Source organism: Mastigoproctus giganteus, chromosome 5 (assembly GCF_048544385.1).
Source record: "Mastigoproctus giganteus isolate SK-2022 chromosome 5, ASM4854438v1, whole genome shotgun sequence".
Taxonomy (NCBI): Eukaryota; Metazoa; Arthropoda; class Arachnida; order Uropygi; family Thelyphonidae; genus Mastigoproctus; species Mastigoproctus giganteus.
The window spans coordinates 115,621,191-115,645,029 of NC_143579.1; the positions used below are offsets into that span (position 1 = coordinate 115,621,191).

The window sequence follows — 23,839 nt, forward strand, 5'->3', positions numbered from 1 at the left end:
GAATGTAGCATGAAGATACAGAAAATTTTACAAGATGGGATTCTTTTTCTTGGCGTACAAGCTAAGAAAAAGAAGAGATGATTCCACTATACTTTGCACCTCCGTAGCCAGGTGGGAAGGAGCAGCAGTGTGTAGCACACGCTTCTTGATTAGACCGGGGTTCGAGCCTGTCACCACCAAATACGGAGAATGCTTGAAAGGTCAGGGAATGACCACCGCATACCCCGGAGCAATATGGCCTTAGTTGCTAATGCTCCTAAAAACCAAATAACAAGCAAATCACCAGACTTTATTATTGAAATACCTAAATAAACAAAGCTTTTTTTTCTCATCTCTCATGATGTTACCTTTTCATTAATAAAATTTTTGCAATATTTTTTATTTCAAATCCTTTTAATTGGCTATCAAACACACTGTTTATAAATTTATTATAATTTGTTTATAGACTGTTTCTCTGGTACACCTTCAATTAAAACCCATTATAATTATACCTCAATCACTATGGTTTCACGTAACACGGAACAGTTTCGGTACCAATTATCAGTGCTATGCAGGGTATTGCTGTAGATTAAATAGGCTTTGTAGCGTTCGTTAGCATATTTTTTAAATTTAGTTAGTGACTTTGTAAATTACAACTCTCTACTTGTACTGCTATTGTATCAGTGTTTTGGCTAGAATATCGTAGCGTAACCAGTAGTGCAGAAGAATAGTAGGGTTTTATTTAATTGTAATAAATAAGTATTTTGAAGATTTTAATCACTTTTTAGCATTAGCATTAGTTGAGGCATATAATGCAAGAAAGCAAGCTTATACAGCATCAGCCAAAAAAAAAATCCCTTCCCATTTCCCCCATCTGGTCACTCCAAATGTTTGTCTAGTTCAGCCTTCAATTTATTTGAAGGTTGAACTAGACAAACATTTGGAGTGACCAGATGGAATAACTGCTGGAAGTCTGTTCCAGCAATCAGCTACCTGCTGGCTAAAGGCAAACTTCTGCACATCTATTCTAACAAGTGTCTTTGTTCAATTTGAATCTATGCCCACTCAGGTTCTTAATCTGAGCAAGCGGAAGTATCCCATCAGCATTGAGCCTGTTAAAAACCATTCAAGGCCTTATAAACCTCAATCAGATAACCTCGCAGATGCTTAGTCTCCAGATGCTGCAACTTGTAGAACTTAACTTTTTCTTCTTAAGCCTCTTTGTTCCTCTTTGTGCACCCTCTTTGTTTCTCTCACCAATCTTGTTACCGTTCTCTGTACTCGTTCTAGCAATTCTACATCCTTGCTAAAATTAGGCTTCCAGACCTGTATGCAGTACTCAAGGTGTGGCCTGAGAATTGCCTCATACAAAGGAATAATCACCTCCTTGTCTCTGCTAGCAAAATTCCTATATATGTCATTGACAAAAGTCCATGACCTGCTCTGGCAGCCCATGTGCACTGCTCAGAGAACTTCATATCTGACTGCACAATTTCCCCTGGGTCTTTTTCATTCTCCACCTCCCTCAGCGTAGTACCACACAGTTGGTACGTTTCTCTTGGGTTACTGCTACCCATATGCAGTACTTTGCATTTGTCAATGTTAAACTTCAGTTGCCACTTGTCAGCCCATCTGCCTAACTTTTCTAGATCCTGTTGCTTTTTTTTTTTTTGTAGTTGTTGGCACATCAGCTTCTGTGGCCATAATGCACCACCCAAGGTTTTTGCAGTACTTTGATCCAAGGCCGAGGCGGGATTCCAACTCGCGACCTTTGGGTTGCCAGGCAGGCACTTTACCCACCCGGCTAGCCCGGTCGGCAGATCCTGTTGCAGTAGCATACTGTGTTTACTGTCATTAACAACCCTGCCAACCTTTGTATCATCTGCAAACTTGGACATTAAGCCTGATATACCTTCATCGATATCATTGATAAATACCCAAAACAACAATGGGTTCAGCACCGAACCCTGGGGGAACTCTACTAATAACATTAGTCCACATAGAGCAGTGTCCATTTATTACCACTCTCTGTGTCTCCCACTCAACCATCCCTTTATCCATTGCAGCAACTTCCCTTAATGCCATTCTGCTCCGGTTTGTACAGCAGTCTTCCATATGCAACAATATCAGAAGCTTTCCTTAAATCCAAGTACAGTAAACCCCCGCTATTCGCGGGGGTTACGTTCCTGAGAAATGTCGCGAATACCGAAAACGCGAATACTGAGTTATGGCTCCCATAGTAATAAAGGGGTTCCGTTCCAAAGTATGAAATATAAGAAAAACTAGTCTAAAATTTTGTCTATGTATGTATTATATGTACCTTCATAATATGACATGTACATAGACAGTACATAGTGAAATGCAAGCATATAGCATCGAAATGAAAATAAGAAACAATTTAATATTAAATGTAATATTTATTAGAAATTTCAAACCAGCGCCTTTGCTAGCAAAAAAAAAAAAACATCCCGCCAGTGCTATCACCAGTTTCGCTAAAGTGTTGATAGAGGAGTTTTGCCTTTTCGCGAATGATGAGTGAACTTAACGGAATTTTATTTCGAGTTCGGTCTCCTATCCACAGATTTAAAGCCTTTTCCATTTTTTCTAATTTAACATGACGAGTTACAGAGCAAATTTTTGAAGCAACTAGCGCGTTTTCACGGACACTACGGCGGATTTTTTCTTCCGATTTCTTGATTGATCGTACCGTTGACTCATTGATTTTATAATGTTTTGCCACTGAGGAGACACTTTCACCATTAGAAATTTTGTCTAATAACTCAATTTTATTCGCTAATGTCATCACCTTCTTTGATATTTTCACATTTTCCTTTTTATTCGTAGCCATATTTTTGTAGGGGTTAGAAAGAACTTGTCCACAATAGTCACTTTCTTCCGTTAACACACTCGAAAAAGTCTGTTTTACACTGCAAAACGGTAGATTTATCATTTTTGTAAGCATATCAATTTATAAATTGATAAATTTATTCAGTTTATAAGCATATAAATTAAAAGCAAACGACGAAACCTTCCATGACTAACACATACTGAACAAGGATTACCGAGAAACATCCACCCTCGCAATTTTTTTACCCCTCTCCCCCCACCCACTGAGCGCTGTTTTGACCGGGAAAGATAATTTTAGCCACGCCCATGTTTTTTATGGCGGAAAATATTCACGGCGCTTTAAAATTCACATTTTTTCAGATTTCATTTTATATTAAATCGGCGATCGCGAATACGCGAAACCGCGAATACAGATACCGCGAATAGCGGGGGTTTGCTGTATATGATATCAGAATTATTTTTTGCATCCAGTTCCTTTGTGTCCACATCATAGTATCCAATCAAAATGTTCAGACAGAATCAGAATTATTTTTTGCATCCAGTTCCTTTGTGTCCACATCATAGTATCCAATCAAAATGTTCAGACAAGACTTCCCCTTAATAAACCCATGCTGAATCTGAACTATTACTGCAGTCTCGTCTAGTATCATGAACCTGTATCATGTCTTTAACCGATGATTCCATTATTTTTCCCGGAATAGAAGTTAAACTAACAGGTCTATAATTATTTGCGTTTTCCTTTGCACCCCCTTTGTGAATTGGGATTACATTTTCACATCTCCAGTCCATGGCGCCTCCCCTGAATCTTAAGATGCTCCCAAAATAAGGTTTGCTTACTTCCCTTGCTGCCTCCTTCAATATAACTGGATAGATTCCAGGTGCCTTTCTCCACTTTACTCTCAGTTATTACAAAATCACTTAGCTTCCTGTTACAGTTTGATGAACCTCTGGCATTCCCCTCCTTGAAATTACTCCTCATGTGAATGTAGATGCAAAATACTCATTCAGTTTATCGGTTATTTGAGCAGGATCATCAGTAGTTGAACCATCTATGTTATGTGGACCAAGGTGATTCATCCCCTTCCTTCTATAGTTTACATAAGTAAAGAACTCTTTACAGTTTTCTTTGCATTGTTTACCAAAGATTTCTCGTAATCTGCCTTTGCCTGCCTAACCTCCTTTGGTACTTGAATACAGACTATCTGCCTTAGACTTCTGTGTCACCTGATAATTTATATGCATCCCATGCATTTTTCTTATCTGCCATGCACCTAATTAATTCATCTGACATCCATTTAGGCCTAAACCTTGAACAGTATTTCTTAGTTGGTATGAACAGCCTAGTAGCCTCCAAGGTTAAGTCCCTTAAGGCTTCCCATTTAGAATTCGCCATTGGTAACATCATCAGTTGATCCCACTGTATAGAATTTAAAAACTGTCTGAGACCACTGTAGTCACATTTACAAAAGCAAAAACCCTTCCCTTTAACCTTGATGATCTTTAAGTAAATCCCACATCAATACAATATGATCACTGTCACCTAGTGGTTCCTTTAATTGCAAATTCTTTCTGCATGAATAATCACTGCTGATAATCAGATCAAGAGTATTATTCCCTCTAGTTTCCCCTCGAACATATTGCTGTAGAAAACAATCCTCCAATAAATCCACAAAAGTCTTGCTAGCATGTGAATGAACAACCCACAAGTTCAGGTTAATAACTGGAAAGTTAAAATTCCCCATTACAAGACATTCTAAGTTACTGGCCCACTCTATTTCTCTGTACAACTGTTTGTTGTACTCCTCATAGTCATTAGGCCAATAGCACACTCCTACTCTCGTTTTCCCTTTCCCAGTGTTTATGTCACACTAAACAGACTCGGCATTGCATTGTCCACCCATATCAACTGGATGCACTTCCTTAGAATTTGTATTTCTTAACTAGCAGCAGAACCCCACCTCCCTTCCTATCCTGTCTATCCTTCTGTACACGTTGTACTTCCCAAATTCCAATTCTGCACTACTTATATCTGTGTGACACCATGTCTCTGATATCCCAACAATATCTGCCTTTGATGCCTTGATCAGCACTTCAAATTCATCAAATTTATTACTATACTTCTGGCATTGGTGTACATGTCAGTATACATGCACCTGTTCTTACTCTTAGTTACCCTAAGAGTAAGAACAGTATGTATTTACTTATTCCATGATGACTCCCATCAGCTCTTGAAATCCCCAGCAACTTGCTCTCTAAGCTGCTGCTCATTACAATAGGATCAGTACAAGAATTACTTTCTCCTCTGCCTGCGGCTTCTGTTTATCTTTTTGTCCGTGAATCCCCCCCCCAGGCTAGCCATTTTCTGACCCTGCCTTGATAACATCAGCAAATATTCTTGCATTCTTTCTATTTAAGTGCATCCCATCCCTGTAGAAGCAGTCTCTCCTGTTAGCAAGCACAGACCACGCTAAAAAAAAAATTCTACTCCACGATCCTTGCACAATCTCTCCAGGGTCAAACTGGTTGCCTCTCATATATATTCCCTGCTATTGTGTCTTGGCAGAATTGCAGACACTTTCAAATTTAACTTTAACTCACAACTTTTTTTCAGCGTTGACCTGTACTTGTTAAGTTAATCTGCAGATCTGTTACTCTTAAGGTCATTAGTGCCAATGTGTACAACAGTATCACATTTTGTGCCTTTAAAAGATGAAATCTCCCCTGCATCATCATCTTTCACCCGTGGCAGACATATCCCGGACCTGATCGCTTGTTCTTTTTACACAATACATTCCCTGTCTTCCTAACAATAGTCACCAACAATAACTACTTCCTGTGTGACCAGCGCATTCTGCCTTGGCGATTGCCACTGTGTTGCCTGATGCACAGGAGTGAGCTCTGGTGTTGATTTGTGCAGCTGAGATCTTGATAGGCCCCCGTGTTAATTTCTTTGAGGGTATCTACTCTATACCTGGAACTCTCATAGACACCCATCAGAGTGCCTAATTTCTTCACAGTCTCTGCACCTAGCAACACAAAGACATCCTCCATGGCTGGATCATGTCTTGTTCTAGACATGTCTGCAAACATTTCAAATTTCGCAAATTTTTTTAGACTATGATGCATTGGTGAATTGCTCCCTTCAGTTCTGCTCTGAGCCACAGCACTCTGGCAATTCTCTGATCGTTGCTTTGCTGCTTTAGTCTGGCTCATGATTTCATTTGAGTATAATTTAATTAACAATGAAATTTAATAAATTTTATTAATTAATTGATTATACTAATCTAACAGATTTCTAATTCAGTGCTATGTACAGTAAACTCCCCCTATTCGTGGGGGTTACATTTCTGAGAAATGCCGTGAATACCGAAAATGCGAATACTGAGTTATGGCTCCCATAGTAATAAAAGGGTTCCGTTCCAAAGTATGAAATATATATATAAAAAAAAAAAAAAAAAAAAAAAAAAAAATTGTCTAAAATTTTGTCTATGTATGTATTATATGTACCTTCATAATATAACTATGTACATAGACAGTATACAGTGAAATAAAAGTATAAGGCATCGAAATGAAAATAAGAAACAATTTAATATTAAATGTAATATTTATTAGAAATTTCAAACAAATCTTTCAAACCAGTGCTTTTGCTAGCTAAAAAATTATCCCTCCAGTGCTATCACCAGTTTCACTAAAGCGTTGATAAAGGTGTTTTGCCTTTTCACGAATGATGAGTGTGAACTTAACAGAATTTTATTTTGAGTTCGGTCTTCTATCCACAGATTTAAAGCCTTTTCCATTTTTTATAATTTAACATCACTAGTTACAGAGCAAATTTTTGAAGCAATTAGCACGTTTTCACGGACACTACAACAGATTTTTTCTTCAGATTTTCTTGATTGATCGTACCGTTGGCTCATTGATTTTATAATGTTTTCCCACTGACGAGACAGTGTCATCACCTTTGATCTTTTCACAATTCCCTTGTTATTCATAGCCATATTTTTATAGGGATTAGAAAAGAAATTGTCCACAATAAAGTCACTTTCGAGTCACACACTCGAAAAAGTCTGTTTACACTAACATACTGCAATACGGTAGACTTTTTCACTTTTGTAAGCATATCCATTTATAAATTAATAAATTTATTCAATTTATAAGCATTTAAAAGCAAACGACGAAACCTTCCATGACAAGCGCATAACACATACTGAACAAGGATTAGCGGGAAATATCCACGCTCGCAATTTTATCACCTCTCTACCTCCACCCACTGAGTGCTGTTTTGACCGGGCAAGATGATTTTAGCCACTCCCATGTTTTGTATGGTGGAAAATGTTCACAGCGCTTTAAAATTCACATTTTTTTTAGGTTTCATTTTATATTAAATCAGCGACCACAAATACAGATACTATGAATAGTGGAGGTTTACTGTATTTCACTATTTAGTTTTACGTTAAACCTTACACTACGAATTTCAGGATTTACATTAAGCTATTCTGTTTCATATAAGAATGGTGGCAAGTTACAAGCAGTAATTTTTACAGACACTAAGTATTAACTTTCAAAATTGCTATCTAAATTCAAATTGAAATAAATTCAATTTCAAGGAGCTTGACTAGGACTATAAAGCTAGTTATAGAAAATACTTTAGTATAACAGTTAAGTCATAGTATGACCCAGAGCTAGAATGCCCAATACGTTCTACATTGATATCAATATTTGTAAAAGAATAAGAGAAGTTTACCTCAATATGATACTTAGAACACTTCCATATGATACTCTCCAGAAATTAAAACAAAAACAATTAAATCAAAAATCTTACATTACAGTAAGAAATAATAACACAATTAAAAATCAAACGCAATTAAAATCAAAAATCAGACAAAACGCAAACAAATTAAAAATCAAACAATAATTAAAAATCAATTTAATGCAATTAAACAATAAGTAAAAAATTTATTTAACAAAAAAAAATTGCAAAACGATTTTCCTTCCTGAAGCTGACAGTGCTTTTCGACTGTATGTCGTGATCACGGGAATGAAAATTACCAAATAGGGGTGAGCATGGAACTTAAATAGGGATTATTTGTCTTCGCACATGTGCATAAAGGACCACGAGTCGGACATTAGATATAGCTGGTGAAAATTAACAGAATTCTCATATGATTTAATTTTGACGGTTTCTGCAATTAATAGTCTCGTATAATTTTGTTAGACACTAAGTATTTTGGCCTTGTCAAATAAAAAAGTATGTTTTTCATTAACGACGTGAAAGGCTAATTCTGTCGGTGCTGAACGAGAAGCACAAACTGAGGCCACCCTGATAAAAGACAAGTTGCAATCGCTGCAAGAAATGTTGTATACTAGGTCATTTATTTGTGTTGCAAACGAGGAAAGTACTGAGTGATTGTTCCATATAGTGTGTAATTTCTGTATTGGCCTGGCTACAGAGATTACAATTGATTACACTAACTGAAGAAAAAAATACCAATAAACTGGAAACTGCAAATTGTTTTTATTGTTTTATGGTAGTGACCTCCAGAAATGTGCTTTGGAAAAATATCACTAAGGCGATAACGACTAGCGAGTCGACACAGGGATTCACAAAAAGAAATGGAAACATTGAAAATTACATCTGACATAATAGCAGGTTAATCTCGCATAACAAAATACCATGTTATGTGAGATTTCCTGCAATTCTAAAGCCATGTTATATAAGTACCATGTTATGTGAGGATTGCTGCAATTTATTAATCATGCTAGAGCGAAACCGTGTTGTAGAAGTACAGTGTTATATGGGGGTTGCCTGTATATTTTTTTTGTATAAGTATTTAATTTTATTTTTTTATTTATTTTTATTTTTTTACATTTAATTGTTTACAAATTTCAAATTATTCTTTCTATGTATGGCAAATTGATGATAAATAAAATTATTATTATTTATCTGTTTAAAAATAAGAATGAACATGAGTTGTTTCACACATAAAACTGAATTTTGTTTTCAGAAAAACTCAGTGCTCTAACACACATGCGTGTGCATAGGGGTCCACAAACTTTTTTTTTTTTTTTTTTTTTTTTTGAAGGGGTCCTAGATCTCAGTAGTTTGGGAGCTGGCACAGAGGAATGTCCAAATTATGAGAAAGAATATTGATATTATTATTAGCCTTAAGGTGCAAGAAAGCCTAAGGCTTATGCTGCACCAGCCAAAAAAAAAAAAAAAAAAAAAAAATTCCCATGTTACCCTGAGAGAGAGAGAGAGAGAGAGAGAGAGAGAGAGAGAGAGAGAGAGAGAGAGAGAGAGAGAGAGAGAGAGTGTGTGTGTGTGTGTGTGTGTGTGTTTGTTTGTTTGTTTGTCATAAGTAGAAGGGAATCACCAAGAAAGCAAGAAAGAGAAGAATGATGATATCCGGCTCATGACTCTGGGTTTGCTGGTGCAAACTTAGAAAAATTGTGGAAACGTATTTTGTATCCTGTAGGAATAAATGGAGGTATTGTGAAAATATCATAATGTTGAACCCAGTAAAACATTTTTTTTTTTTTTTTTTTTTTGATAATTCATTCCAAGACCTCGTATGATTCTGTTATAAGAATCAATTTTAAACAGCTCTGTTGATATTTTTCTAAAACACATTTGTGGAGGTCAGTACCATAAAACAAAAACAATTTGCACTTTCTGGTTTATTGGGCTTTTATGTTATTGCAGTCTTATAAATGGGTATTAAACTCGACCTTATTGCATTTGTGATAATAATGATAACTGTAATTCTGTGGGTTTTTACATTTCGGTATTATGGTGAAATGAGTTATCTTTCGCTGAAACCTTTAATCACATAAAAAAACAAATTTTCAGAAGCTTCTCTTCATTCCTATTTACTTATTGTAATGGTGAAGGGAAAGGGACCAACGAAAAGTGCAAGTGCTGGCAGTGCTAGGGACGGAAACAAAATTGATTTAGAAATGAAGATGATTAATTAAGAAGTTTTTGTTGTTGTTTGGTTTTTAGGAGCATTAGCAACTAAGGCCATATTGCTCCGGGGATATGCGGTGGTCATTCCCTAACCTTTCCGCATCCTCCGTATTTGGTGATCACGGGTTTGAACCCCAGTCTAATCAAGAAGCATGTGTACGCACTGTCGCTCCTGCCCACCTGGCTACGGAGGCGCCCCCAATTAAGAAGTACGAAGCAGGACAAAATTTGTCATATATTGTATGGAATTAGGTCTTGCTGCTTCAACAGTGAATACTATCTTAAGGGGCAGTGTGTATAAAAGAACATGTTAAAGGATCAATGCATTTAAGATCAACAGTTATCACAAAACAACGTTCAGGTGCTATATCGAAGATAGAAAAGCTATTAATAATATGGGTGGAAAATCAGATTCAGAAGTGAGTGCCCCTGAGTTAAACCACCCATTGCTTGATGAGAACCCAAAGCCAAGTTCGTGTCAAGCAATGGGTGGTTTAATAGGTTCAAGCATCGCACTGGTTTCCAAAACGTTAAAGTACGTGGTGAAGTCGCAGTGCTCGTTCTGCAGCTGCAGGAAAATTTTGTGATGCGTTGGAAAAAACGCCTTCTAAATCTCCATGACCCTCAACTTTTGCAGTGGTGTGCGGTATAACACGTGTTTACACTACACGAATTCAATTATACATGATTTATAAATAGGGGAATGATATCGTATATAACATGAACCGAATTCGCTTAACCATGATTCGCCTTTGTGTTTACAAGAAATGGCAGTCGATTGCGGAATCACCCCAACCGAACGCAACATGATAGGAATGAAGAGAAGATTCTGAAAATGTATTTGTTTTTTATATCAGTGAAAGGGAAACACATTTCACCATAATAACGTAAAATTCCAGCTATCGTTATTATCGCAAATGCAATTAGATCATGTTTACTACCAGTTTATAACAGATTCCACTAGCAGGAACGCAACTGGAAATTGTTTTTATTGTTTTATGGTAGTAACCCCCAGAAATGTGCTTTATAAAAATGTGAGCTAGTGAGGTGTTAGAGTTGTCTTCCTTTACGGTGTTATTTATTCAGCTGCTACATGCACACAGCTTTGTTTATGTGAATCAAGCGTGCCGCCTCATTTTGTAATTGTGCTTTATTCCCTAAAAATGAGTAAAATACTTAAAAGGTGTGGAAAGGAAGCGTCCTGGTGAAGACACTACAGATTCAGAGAGAAAAAGAAAAGCAATATCGAAAAACAGAGGTGGACTGGGTCAAAAATTCTTACCCGGGAAAATTTGTAGTGGCCTCACACTAACGTTTATGGCCAAAATTACACCGGCCCGCGGCCCACCGGGGGTTTCCCTGATCGAGTTTACTACCAGTTTATAACAGATTCCACTAGCAGGAATGTCCGCCTCTGTCAATAGAGAAAAATATATGAAATTGTGAAACTCTTTGAGCGAAATGAAAGACCATGTGATATTGCACGTGCTACAGGCCTAAATGAGGCAACACCGAGAATTACAAAGAATGCAGAGAAAATAAAAGCTTTCATAGCAGGAACAACTCAAAGTGTAATTAAAATCCATTGGATTAAGACACAAAGAATTGGAAGAGATGGAACGGCTGTCATCTGTTTGGATAGAAAATCAAACAAAAAACAAGTTTGCTTATGATAGAAGCAAAAGCATTAGCAATATTTTATTACGTAATAGTCGTAATAAAATACTTACGTATTTTATTACGATTATTTATTGTGTTTGGTAATGTTTTGGTTACAAATGTGTTCAATCTTGGGTGGTCAGCACATAACTCTATTTTTCCCATAGGGCTTGTTGTTTATATTGCACGATTTTGCATTGCACGATAGTTTCTAGGAACACAACTATCGTGCTATACGAGGGCTGACTGTACTTATCAAAAAAATTCTTCAAAAAAAAAATCAGCTGGAGAGTTAATTCTGGCAATGATGCTCGAATGGTAAAACTTCCTGAAGTTATGCATGTGTCCACTCTCTTTGAAATTTTTGTAATTTTGTACACTTTTGTAATTTTTCCTGTGCATGAGATAAAAAATTGAATAAATAATTCTGTTTACATCTTCATCGAACATTTCTTTTTTGCTTCAATGAAATACAGCGTGCATAGTTGAGAGTGCTGCATAAGCATTTAGGGAAATTCCAACTTAAGTAAAATTCAACTTACATAGAGTTCTATGGAATTGCAACCCTTACGTAAGTCGGGAGTAGCTATAATAGGAAAAAACAGGATGAAATCTTAGAATATATTGTTTTATTGGATATTAGCGTTTGATTTTTTTTTAAGTTAAGATATGAGTTTTATTTATTAAAACTTTTTTTTTTTTTTCTCCATAGGATAGTGCAATAATAGACCAGGTAACTGGTGCAAATGTTCCAGAGCTGAACAGAAAAGTGCGAGAGCATTCAAGTGGTCCACCTCCAGCTCACCAAAAGCCACAGCGAAGTATAAGAGGTGTAAGTAATAAGTAAACATTATAGATTATAGGATAATTTCATTTTGTATTAGACACAATAAAGTTCCATAAAAAGATTCTGTAAAATTTATTCTTTCTGGTAGTGGCACACAAAATTTAGCAACAACTATGGTGGGTTATCTGACAGGTGCCTAACTTTCTTTCTTAATTTTCGGAAAATGTTTTTGGGTTTTATTTGAATTCTGCTTAAAACACTGCCAGTATTTAATACTTGGGTTGTACTTATTTTGTATGTATTTTAAGTTTTAATAAAAAAATTTAAAATTTTAAAACATGCTATGTGTTTTACAACTTATTTTCGAAAAATAAAATTAATTCTGTTGAAAATGGCAGAACAGCAACATATTTTGATTTAAAATAGAAACATTATTCTCTTTGTCTCTTGCATTTTTCAGATTAAAAGAGAAGACCGTTAAGTGCACAAAATTTCAAACAAGTGCATATGTCTTCTTATTATGAATATATATAATGTTCCATTTTCAGGTTTATCAAAATTTTTTTCGAATTTGGTGCACTTCATGGTGCGTGAAATTTGAAACTATGTATCTTGCTTCCTGCACCTTGAGTGAAGATCAGATATTTTTTCCCAACTGTGTGAAAACTGATAAATCTTGCAAAAACAACTAGGGTACATCTGTAGATATTTACTGAACACAGGTGGAAAAAGAAAACAATTAACCTGAAACTATCACTGGATGCAAAAAAAATAATTTTTTCATCATATTTTTCAGAAAGCTTCTGATAACGTGCCATATGAAAGACTGCTGTACAAATTGGAGCAATGTGGCATTAGGAGCAAGTTACTGCTATGGATAAGGGTTGAGTGGGAGAAGACAGTGGTTATTAACACATTGACTGCCAAATAAGAATTAACTCATATTTGGCGATCTGGCCCAGGACGCCACTACAAGTTAACTTATGGCACGGTCAGACAGTATTCTAAACTATATAAAGATTGAGTCGCTAGTGGCTGGTGCTATTTTCATGCATCTCCAGTAATTGGTCAAAATGTTGACACTGGTAATACTATAGTATATGAAGGTTATCTATGACTGAGGAGCATTGCTGATATCATGAGTATATTTTTGAATAGAATATTCATCTTATTAATATTAGTAGTGGAAAATGATGCAAGAAAGAAAGCTTAGAAATAAAAAAAAAAAAAAAGTGGTGTGTGTGTGTGCGCTGAACATCTGTGGTAGATGGTTTTATGTGAAACACCCCTCGCATTTCTTTTAGCTATTTTGATTTGTATATACTGATTACGAAATTTGAGCTTTTGTATTGTAAATATTTTATTGATCATTCACAGATTTCCATAATTTCGGCTGGAAGACAAGATACAATGGATTTATGATAACTAAAGTAAGAGATGTACACTTATGATTGCAACGTGTCTAAATGTCTCTGGAAAACAGTGTTGATTGATATACTTGAACTAGTTGAAATTGAGGGATTAGTGTTTAGAGTTAGATTGAACATTTCTTGCAGGAAAGTAATTAATGGTTAAGTTTCTTCCAATCCAAAGTAAATGTTAAAATCGCTGCTCATGATCATGGGTATTTTATGTAAATCTTCCTTTAATAGTTCTGCAAGTTGAATTGAGTATGACAGCAAAACGAAATGAATGAAGTCAATTATATCCTGTATTTCAATGTTAGGAGAAATATAGACAACTGTTGTATCACTTGGCTATTGGGTAACAAGCATCCACTGTACATATATCCCCTTGGGCTGTAACACTACTGTTGGACCAGTTGTTTGTCAATAGATGATATCTAAGTATAGCATAATGTGTATCTTGTCTATCTTGTTGTGATATATTGCAGCTCCAGCTGTCCATTTTGTTTCACACTTGAATTGAACCAGACAATTGAAGTTTGGCACTGACACTCATTGTCTAAACAAGTCTCAAATAGCAGCAAGATTTGGCATTGCTGTGTAACAGTTTCAGTGAGGTTGGCATGGTGCACTGTAGGCTTTGACAATTGAGTGAGAGAACTGAGAGTTCCTTCCTATCATGGATGAATTCAAGAAAGCTGCCCTGTCTTGTTTGTAGCCAATTGGTCACGAGCCTGGCAAACTCATTTTGTAGATCAGTGGTGGATGTAGCATTTCCCAGACCATGATAGAATCTCTTGTTGCTGGTCGGCATGATGATAAGTCCATTGATGTCAGTTACACATAATAGAACGGCATAATCCAGCTGCTCTTTGTTTCCCTTTTTGTTCCTGTAAACCACTGTATCAAACATGCCACCTTGCAACCTGTGTTTCCATTGCACAAGCCAGTATGAGTTTTTTTTTGGCATGGATTATGTGGTTGTTCAACGATATACTTGCATTTTGTCTTGCGACCAGCACGACTGCAGGATTGATGTTTGCTTGCATGTATATCAGTTTTCAGTCTTCTTGCGAGCTAACTTTCCGAGCTTAGATGAGATAGTAAATTCAAGCCACAATTGTTGTATTTGTTCTTGGATAATTTATCCACGGCGCCGTTAGCAAGCCCTTTAATAATGTTTATGGTGATGATATACAGCTTTCCGACCTGTGGGTGTTTGTAGGGTAATCTGCCAGTGTTGATAACCAACATTTTATAGAGTTTCTGGCGAATGTGTGCTTCTTGCTCTGCATTCGTGCTACCCACAAAGATGTCTTGCCATGACTGATTCCACTTTCTACTCTACTGCACTGAGGATTGTGCGGTTGTAATCATTGACAGAATTATTTTGCAAGTAGAATTGTATACCATTTGGGCAGAGGCGATCGGCTTCCTCCTGATCAAAGAAATGTGACTCGATAGGTTCTTGCTCATTCTGATCTAATTTAGCTCTGTTACTGAGTTTGGTTAACAGACAAGAATGCGATGTTTGACTGGCTCGTAACTTGATCGAGCTTGTAGTATTTGAGGCTATGCTAGAGAGTGGGGCTGATGATGTGCTTTATCTATTTATAGACCGAGATCGTGTGAACTGGAGGCAGCTGATGTAAGTCCCTGATTAGGAACGTGTCCTGCCCACCGAAGCTTGTTTCGACATTTCCAGTTATCTGTTTTAGCCTCTCGTCCATTTGCGATAACAGCTCGGCATCGATCATACAGACTTCATCAATTATTAGTGCTGACATACTTAAACATCAATCTGTATTGTTGTGTGACACTGAGAGAGGCAGATTGTTATGTGACATTGTGTCATTATTGTTGTGTGACATTGAGAGACAGTCAAAAAGATGTGTCAATCAATAACGAAGCACACGGCACACACCAATAGAACTAACATGGCACATGCAAGCAAAACAAAGTTTTAAATATAGAAATGAAGAGCAGATTTCAGGAAGGGGAAGCACATTTCACCATAATAACATGAAAACACAGAATTCTAGATATCGGTATTATTGCAAATACAATAAGATAGAGTTTAATGCACTAACAGAAAAGCCCAGTAAACCGGAAAGTGCAAATTGTTTTTATTGTTTATAGGTTGTGACCTCCTGAAATGTGCTTTATTACAGAGGCATTCAAAATTGATTCTTATAACTGAAAATGTGATTCTAATAAACTTTGAAAGTGTAGTGCATTTTATTGATTTGAATCGGTTCTTTGAAATTTGATTCTATAAAGCGGCCGATTCAAATAACTAGTGATCACTATAACCAGCACTTACTGTATTGAAAACAACAATGAGGCCAGCACCGAACCCTGGGGAACCCCATTAATAACATTATTTCATGAAGCGCACTGCCCATTGAGAACCACTCTGTCTTCTCTTCAACTCAAAAAAATCCCTTTATCTATAGCAGTAACTTGCCCTTAATGCCATATTGCTCCAGTTTTTACTGCAGTCTTTTATTTGGATAGTAACAAAACCTTAACTGAAATCAGAGTTATACAGTGACAAAATAATTTTGGCACTGTAAAAAATTTTGCATTGAAAAAAAAAAAAAAAAAAAGATTTGATAACATACTTGGATTTCAGGAAAGCTTTTGATGCTGTTGCACGTAAAAGACTGCTGTACAAATTGAAGCACCATAACATTTAAGTGCAATTTACTGCTATAGATAAAATGATGGTTCAGTGGGGAGAAGACAGAGTGGTTATCATTGGACACTGCTCTTCGTGGACTGATGTTATTAGTGGTCACCTAGGGTTTGATGCTGGACCCATTGTTATCTATATTTATTAATAATATTGATGAGGGCAGGCATGGTAGTTAATGATAGTAATAACACCATGCTGCTGCAACAGGATCTAGAAAAATTGGCCAAATGGGAGAGAAATAGCAATTGAAGTTTAACCTTGACAAATGAAAATTACTGCTGTTTGTTATTTGGTTTTTAGGAGCATTAGCAACTAAGGCCATATTGCTCTGGAATATGCGGTGGTCATTCCCTGACCTTTCCGCATCCTCCGTATTTGGTGGTGACGGGCTCGAACCCCGGTCTAATCAAGAAGCGTGTGCTATGCACTGCTGCTCCTTCCCACCTGGCTATGGAGGTGCCGAAAATTACTGCGTGTGATTAGCAGTAACCACAGAGAAATGTGCTGATTGTATTGTACTGCACTCAGAGTAGTGAAAAATGAAAGACCTGGAGTTGTAATTGTGCAGTCCGATACGAATTCTCTGAATAGTGTAGACAGGCTGCCAGGACAGCTTGTGAGGTTTTATTAACGACACAACAGTTTTGAAAGCATTCATAAGGAGGTGATTATCTGATATAAGACAATGGTCTTAAGGCAGTGCCCATTGTATGAGGCAATTGAGTACTGCATACACATCTGAAGTCTCATTTTAGGATATCATGCTGCTGGAATGGATACAGAGAAGGGCAAAGAGAGAAGGTTGAGGAGGGGATAAAAGGTTGTTCTCACTATAAAACATTTCAGTTATGCAAATTTCAATATCTGGAGACTAAGTTCCTATGAGGTGTGACCTTTGAATGGCTTGAGGAAGTTCAATGTTTATAGGATTCTTTCTCCTGCTCAGACTACCACACGAGGGAGACAAATTCAAATTTGTCTTTAGCCTGCTGGTAGTTGATAGCTGGAATAAATTTCCATCTGTTGTTGTAGAAGTGCACAGCTTATTTATGTACTGTATTTACTATACTCCTAGCATTGGTGTACGTGCAAGTATATATGCACCTGTTCTTACTCTGTGTTTCTTTAATACAGTCCCTGTATTTACTTGTTTCATGACTCCCAGCAGTTCCTAAAATCCCTAGCAACTTGTTTTCTGGGCTGCTGCTCATTCCAATAGAAGCAGTGCAAGAATGATTTCCACCTCTGCCTGCGGGTACTGTTAATCTATTAGTCTCTGAATACCTCCAAGCTAGCTAGCATTTTTCCGACCCACCTAAAATTGCCTTGATAGCATCAGCAAATATTCTTGCACCCTTTCTATGTAAGTGTATCCCATTCCTGTAGAAGCAGTCTCTTGTTAACAAGTACAGACCAAGCTGAGAAAAATTCTACCCCATGAGCCCTGCACAATCTCACCAGTGCCAAATGATGGACAAGGCTCTCATCATATACTCCGTCCTATGTCTGGGCGGGATTGCAGACACTTTCAAATTTAACCCTAACTCGCAACTTTTTTTTTAACATTGACCTGTACTTGCTAAGTAAATCTGCAGATCTTCTACACTTAATGTCATTAGTACCAAAGTGTACAAAGACATTACATTTTCTGCCCTTAAAAGATGATATCTGCTCTACAGCGTCATCAACTTTTTTCCCTGGCAGACATCATGGTCCTATTCCACTTATCCTTTTTGCACATTATATTTCCCTGACAGTTGAGTCACTGACAATAACTAGCTCCTGTGCATTCTGCCCTGAAGTTGCTTTTTTGTCACCAGGTGCATAGGAGTGAGCTCTGGTGTTGAGTTGGGCAGCTAAGAGCTGGATGTCCCCCCCCCCATTTTAATTCCTTCGAGGGGAATCTACCTGACTCTTCAAGCTCTCATAGACGCCCATCAAAATGCTGAGTTGGCACCTAATTTCTTCACATTCTCTGCACCTAGCATGCACAAATACATCCTTCCTGGCTAGATCATGTCCTGTTCGAGAGAGATCCCAAACATGTCGCATTTTGCACTTTTTTTTTAGACTGTGATGCATTGGAGAATCACACCCTTTGGTTCTCCCCTGACCCACATTACTTTCGGTACTTGGTGCACATTTCTTTGCTGCTCTAGTCTGGGGCATGATTTCCATTTAAATACAATTTAATTAACAATAAAAATTAAAAGGATTTATAAATTTAATTGATTAATTTTCAATACTAAGCTAACAGATTCCTAATACAGTGCTACATATTACGCTATCTAGTTTTACGTTATACTTAATGCTATACAGCAGACCCCCATTATAACGCGGTTCGCTTTACGCTGATTCGCTATAACGCTGTTCTTATATTATAACCCGTATCTGACTATAACGCTGTTATAGATCACTATAACGCTCTTTTACAGATTGCATTTTTGGCATATTTAACGAAATAGTTTCATTTGATGGAGTCGATAGCTTGAAAATGAATATAAAAATACGGTTAAAACGTTTCCCATGCTGACCTGAGAAATATTCCCACGCTCAGTGAAATTCTCTCGCACACTAATTTAATTGCAGTACAGTGACTTGTTACGTAGTTCGGATATCAACATTTTAATAAAAATGATCACGTATATTGCTTGTAATATTTGCGTTATATGCATTTATCCGAAGTCTAGTCATCACTCAATACTGTATTAGACATCCTGCGTAACGGACAGTTTACTTGAACATTGTATCATAATCAACCAACGCAGTTACATTTTCGAAGAGTTAATAATGGCCGATAAGAATGAAAAAGCAACATCTGAGCGCAATATGAAGACTGTAAATGTAAGGAAAAAGACTGAATTTGAAAATCAAATTAGACGTTTTGAAGCGAATCGATCCATCAAAGACAAGCGGATGTGTGCCAAAATTTAGGACTTGCAAGTTTAACTGTAAAAACAATTATAAAAGAAAAAATAATAATAAAGAATTAATTTTAGTAGCGGGAAAGATAGCTGTTTCACTGCAAGCAACTAGGGCTAGGCTGGCTATTAGGATTGAAATGGAAAGACTTACTAATTTTATTGAAGATAATATCCAATGCAGAATTCAGTTAAGTTAAATGTTATAAATAATAAAAAAGAGAGAGAGAGATTAGCCAATATGATGATCTGAAGAAAACTCACCTACAAAAAAAAAAAAAAAAAAAATTGGAACCATTTAAAACTAGTAAGGGCTGGTTGAACAGATTTAAAATCCAGGGAGAAGCCGCAAGTGCAGATCAAGGAGCCGAAACTTTCAAAAAGAACTTGTTAAAATTATTGAAGAGGGGTATTATGTGTTATACTTCTCAACAAGTTTTTAACATAGATGAAGCAGGACTTTTGTGGAAATGAATGCCTAAAAGAAGTTTCATATTGAAAGAAGGAAAAAACGTGCCAGGTTTCAAAGCGGTGAAGGATCGGTTGACTTTATTGTCAGGTAATAATTAAACTGCGGGGGATTTAAAATTAATACCCCTTTTAGTTTATTTGGAAGAGGGCCAAAGTTCAACCCAAAATCGAAACATTTTTCATAATTAAATTAAATCAATTTAGATCAATTAAATTCATGATTTTAATTGGAATTTTAAGTTTAATTTTGATACGTAAGTAGTTACCATATAATTATATACGTATGTAATGCAGAATATTTTATATGTACAAATATTTGAATATTAAATATTTTGAACGACATTTGTACTTCTTTTCACTACTGTTTATTATTGATTAGGAAATATCCTATGGCACCGACCGCAACTCACAAATACATATGTTAACCTTATGGGAATGCGGTGCTCGCTTAGCGCGGATTCACTTAGCGCTCTGTTTTTCCGGAACGCATTATCAGCATTAAGCGGGGGTAACCTGTATATGCATAGTAGCCAGAAAATATGAGCATGTGCACTTAAGTGTTTTAAACTGGAAAATGAAAGAGAATTATATTTCTGTGTTATGTCTGTTTTTGTAATTTTAAGCAGAATTAATAATTTGTTTTTTGAAAATAAAAGGTATGAAATACATATTTTTAATATTTTATTAAAACTTAAAAAGTGCACACATTGTAAGTACTGCATTCCATTAAGATAAGATGAAATATTTGCACTGTTTAAGCAGAATAAAAAAACTCTAAACATTTTCCAAAAATTAAATGAAAGTTGAGTACCTCTCAGGTGACCCGCTACCATTTTTACTGCATTTTGGGTGCCACCACTGAAGGTTATGGAACTCCCCTTTATAAATATTAGCAATTGATAATATAATAGTCAATAAAAATTGTTATTATTGCATCATTGAGTTGGCTGTATTGAGTCAGCTGTACCACACTGTATTATAATAAAATTCATTGAGGTGGTTCAATTCCTTTAAAACTGTATCCTTTTAATAATAAATTACTTAATCTGCTATGGGATATTTTAGTTTAGTATCTATCAATTCATTAATTAGCTAACAGTCTACCTTTTTAGTTTTTCTGTGCAGGCATATTGCCATACTTTTACTTTGAATGTCTCCTTAATAGTTTCCATCCTTGCTACCAAAAATGCCATTGGTTCATTTATTTTTCTTAAAAATTTATTTCTGAAGGTTGTAATTTTTGATTAGTGACCCATTTGAATGGATGGGTGAAATGGGAAGGATTTTTTTCTTTTTTTTTTGGCTGATGCTGTATAAGCTTGTTTTCTTGCATCCTCTGCTAATGTTAATTTCAGCATAAGAACATCATTCAAATCCCATCCCCACCACCTCAGTGTCTTCAACTCTGTAACCTGCCCCTTTTTAGTCTCGTCATATGGATGCTTCTTTGCTGTACCCACCGGATGAGTCTTCTATGTTCTTCGGACCCTTATAGAAAGCTCAGTGTCTTTGCTTAAATGCTGCCTCCAAAATCGAACACAGTATTCTAAATTTTAGGACTCATTCCTCATTCAACCGACCAATTGAATATCCCACCATTCATTTCTATCTCATTTTATGTATATGTGATTCTTCAGTTATTATTTGCCAATTGTAGAAACTTACATTTATCAGCAATAAAATATAACCGTTTTTTTTTTTTTTTAAATGTTCTTTCCATTCATGAATGCTTCTTCAAATAATTCTGAAGAAGTTCAGCCTAACTTGCATCCCTCCTGTCCATTATATAATTTTCAATGTTAGCATCATACCCTTTATTCTCTCTTTGATACCCATTAGGATTATGTAGTGCTTTTCAGATGGTCTTGTGGTCCCTTGGCTATTTTGATGTTTACTGCAGGTGACATGCATCGCATAAACTACCATCTTTATGGTTTGCCAAATCTTTGTGAGGCTGTTTTGATATTTTTTTTGGTGAGGTATCATTTGCAGTTTTCTATCTTTGTATAACAATGGTAAAATTTAAAAATATTTGCAACAGTGGATTTTGGGAGGTTTAGATGGTTTCTAATGGTTGTTGCATGCACAGAAATGCCACTGATGTGTCATCTAACCACTATTCCACATTGAAAGTCTGCAAGTTTTATCCATGGCCCATACTGGTTGCTAATGTACTCTGCTGCATGGGCAGAACCCATGAGATATACCACTATGTCCAAGCCAGTATGTATGCACAGGGAACTTCTCGTACAGTACAGTAAATATTCGTCAGTGGGGAGGGTTCCACTAATTTTCTAAAAAAAATAAAACTGGTGAACTACATTCACCATTGTTTGTTTTTATGGTACATAGTGCTGAAAGAACAAAATAATTGTAAAATTAAAAATGTAGGAAATTAAACAAGAAATATATCATGATTACAACAATTCTTGATAAGAAGCAAGGCAAACTTTCTCTCTCTCTCTCTCTCTCTCTCTCTCTCTGGTTTAAAACATTTGTGAAAGAACCTTAAACACTTGTTTAACCCAGCAGTTTTCTGATGGGGTGCAGTGGAGAAATATTTAATCCTGGTGACTCACTGAAGGATTAGTAGTTGATTCTTTTTATGCCTTCCTAATATGTCTTTAGTCTTTTATGTGGTACATTTTTTTTTTTTTTTTTTTTTTTTTATCCATTTGTTGTTTATTTTATTTTTTTTTGCTTTGTGAAAGCTGAGTGGCCCCTGAGAGTATAAAATATCCTTTTTGTTACTCTGCTGTTTGGCCAGCTATGTTTCATGTAGTGAAACATAGCTGGCCGTGTAGTGAAACACAGTGTTTCTTTGCACCAGAATGTTTTTTGTTATCCAAATGCTTCTTAAAGTTTGCCGTTCAGCTATGTGAGAATTAGCATAGCAAGGTAAGAGAAATTTGGGTAGAGTTTTTGGCCATGAACAGTAAATTAACTAGCACCAATGTGTGTGTGCACTCCAGAAAGCTGTCATCACGAAAGTATCTTACTTTACCAAAAAGGGATAGTACATTGTTTTGACAGGTAATGAACATCACAGCAGAAAAATTGATACTATCACAGGAGTTATACAGCATCAGCCAAAAAAAAAAACCCCTTCCCATTTCACCCATCCGGTCACTCGAAATGTTTGTCTAGTTCAGCCTTAAATTTATTTAAGATATCAACTTAAATAAATTTAAGTTGGGTGAAGACAAACTGGGTACAGACAAACTTCTGCACATCTATTCTACAACTGTCTTTCCTTAATTTGCATCTATGTCCCCTCAGTTTCTTAATCTGGGCGTGGGAAGTATCCAGTCAGCATTGAGCCTGCTCAAACCATTGAAGACCTTATACACCCCGATCAGATCATCTCACAGCTTCCTAGTCTCCAGATCTGCAACTTGCAGAACTTAAGCCTTTATTGGTAAGAGCACCTCTTTGTCCCCCCTCACCAATCATTGACCAAACTCCATGACCTGCTCTGGCAGCCCATCTGCACTGTTCAGAGAACTTCATGTCTGACTGCACAATTACCCCCAGGTCTTTTTCATTCTCCACCTCCCTGATTGTAGTACCACACAGTTGGTACATTTCTCTAGGGTTACTGCTACCCATATGGAGTACTTTGCATTTGTCAATGTTAAACTTCAGTTGCCACTTCTCAGCCCATCTGCCTAACTTTTCCAGATCCTGTTGCAGTAGCATACTGTCTTTATTGTCATTAACAACCCTGCCAACCTTTGTATCACCTGCAAACATTGATGATATACCTTCATCGATATCATTGATAAATACCCAAAACAGCAATGGGTTCAGCACCGAACACTGGGGGAACTGTACTAATAACATTAGTCCACGTAGAGCAGTGTCCATTTATTACCACTCTCTGCCGTTTCCTACTTTATCCATTGCAGTACCACTTAATGCTATACCGCTCCAGTTTCTACAGCAGTCTTCCATGCGCAACAGTATCAAAAGCTTTAATGAAATCCAAGTATATGATATCAAAATTATTTTTTGCATCCAGTTCCTTTGTGACCACATCATAGAATCCAATCAAATGGGTCAGACAAGACTTCCCCTTTACAAACCCATGCTGTGTCTGAACTA

The 23,839-nt window shown here is 36.5% G+C and overlaps 1 protein-coding gene across 1 annotated transcript in view; it reads left to right on the forward strand.

Annotated features, from left to right (window-relative positions):
- Grx3 (Glutaredoxin 3) overlaps nucleotides 1-23,839 on the forward strand; it is a 238,271-nt gene that overhangs the window by 59,724 nt on the left and 154,708 nt on the right. Inside the window, exon 4 of the mRNA XM_090373419.1 lies at nucleotides 12,165-12,284. Coding sequence (XP_090229545.1) covers nucleotides 12,165-12,284 — 120 coding nt within the window. The remainder of the gene's footprint in view (nucleotides 1-12,164; nucleotides 12,285-23,839) is intronic.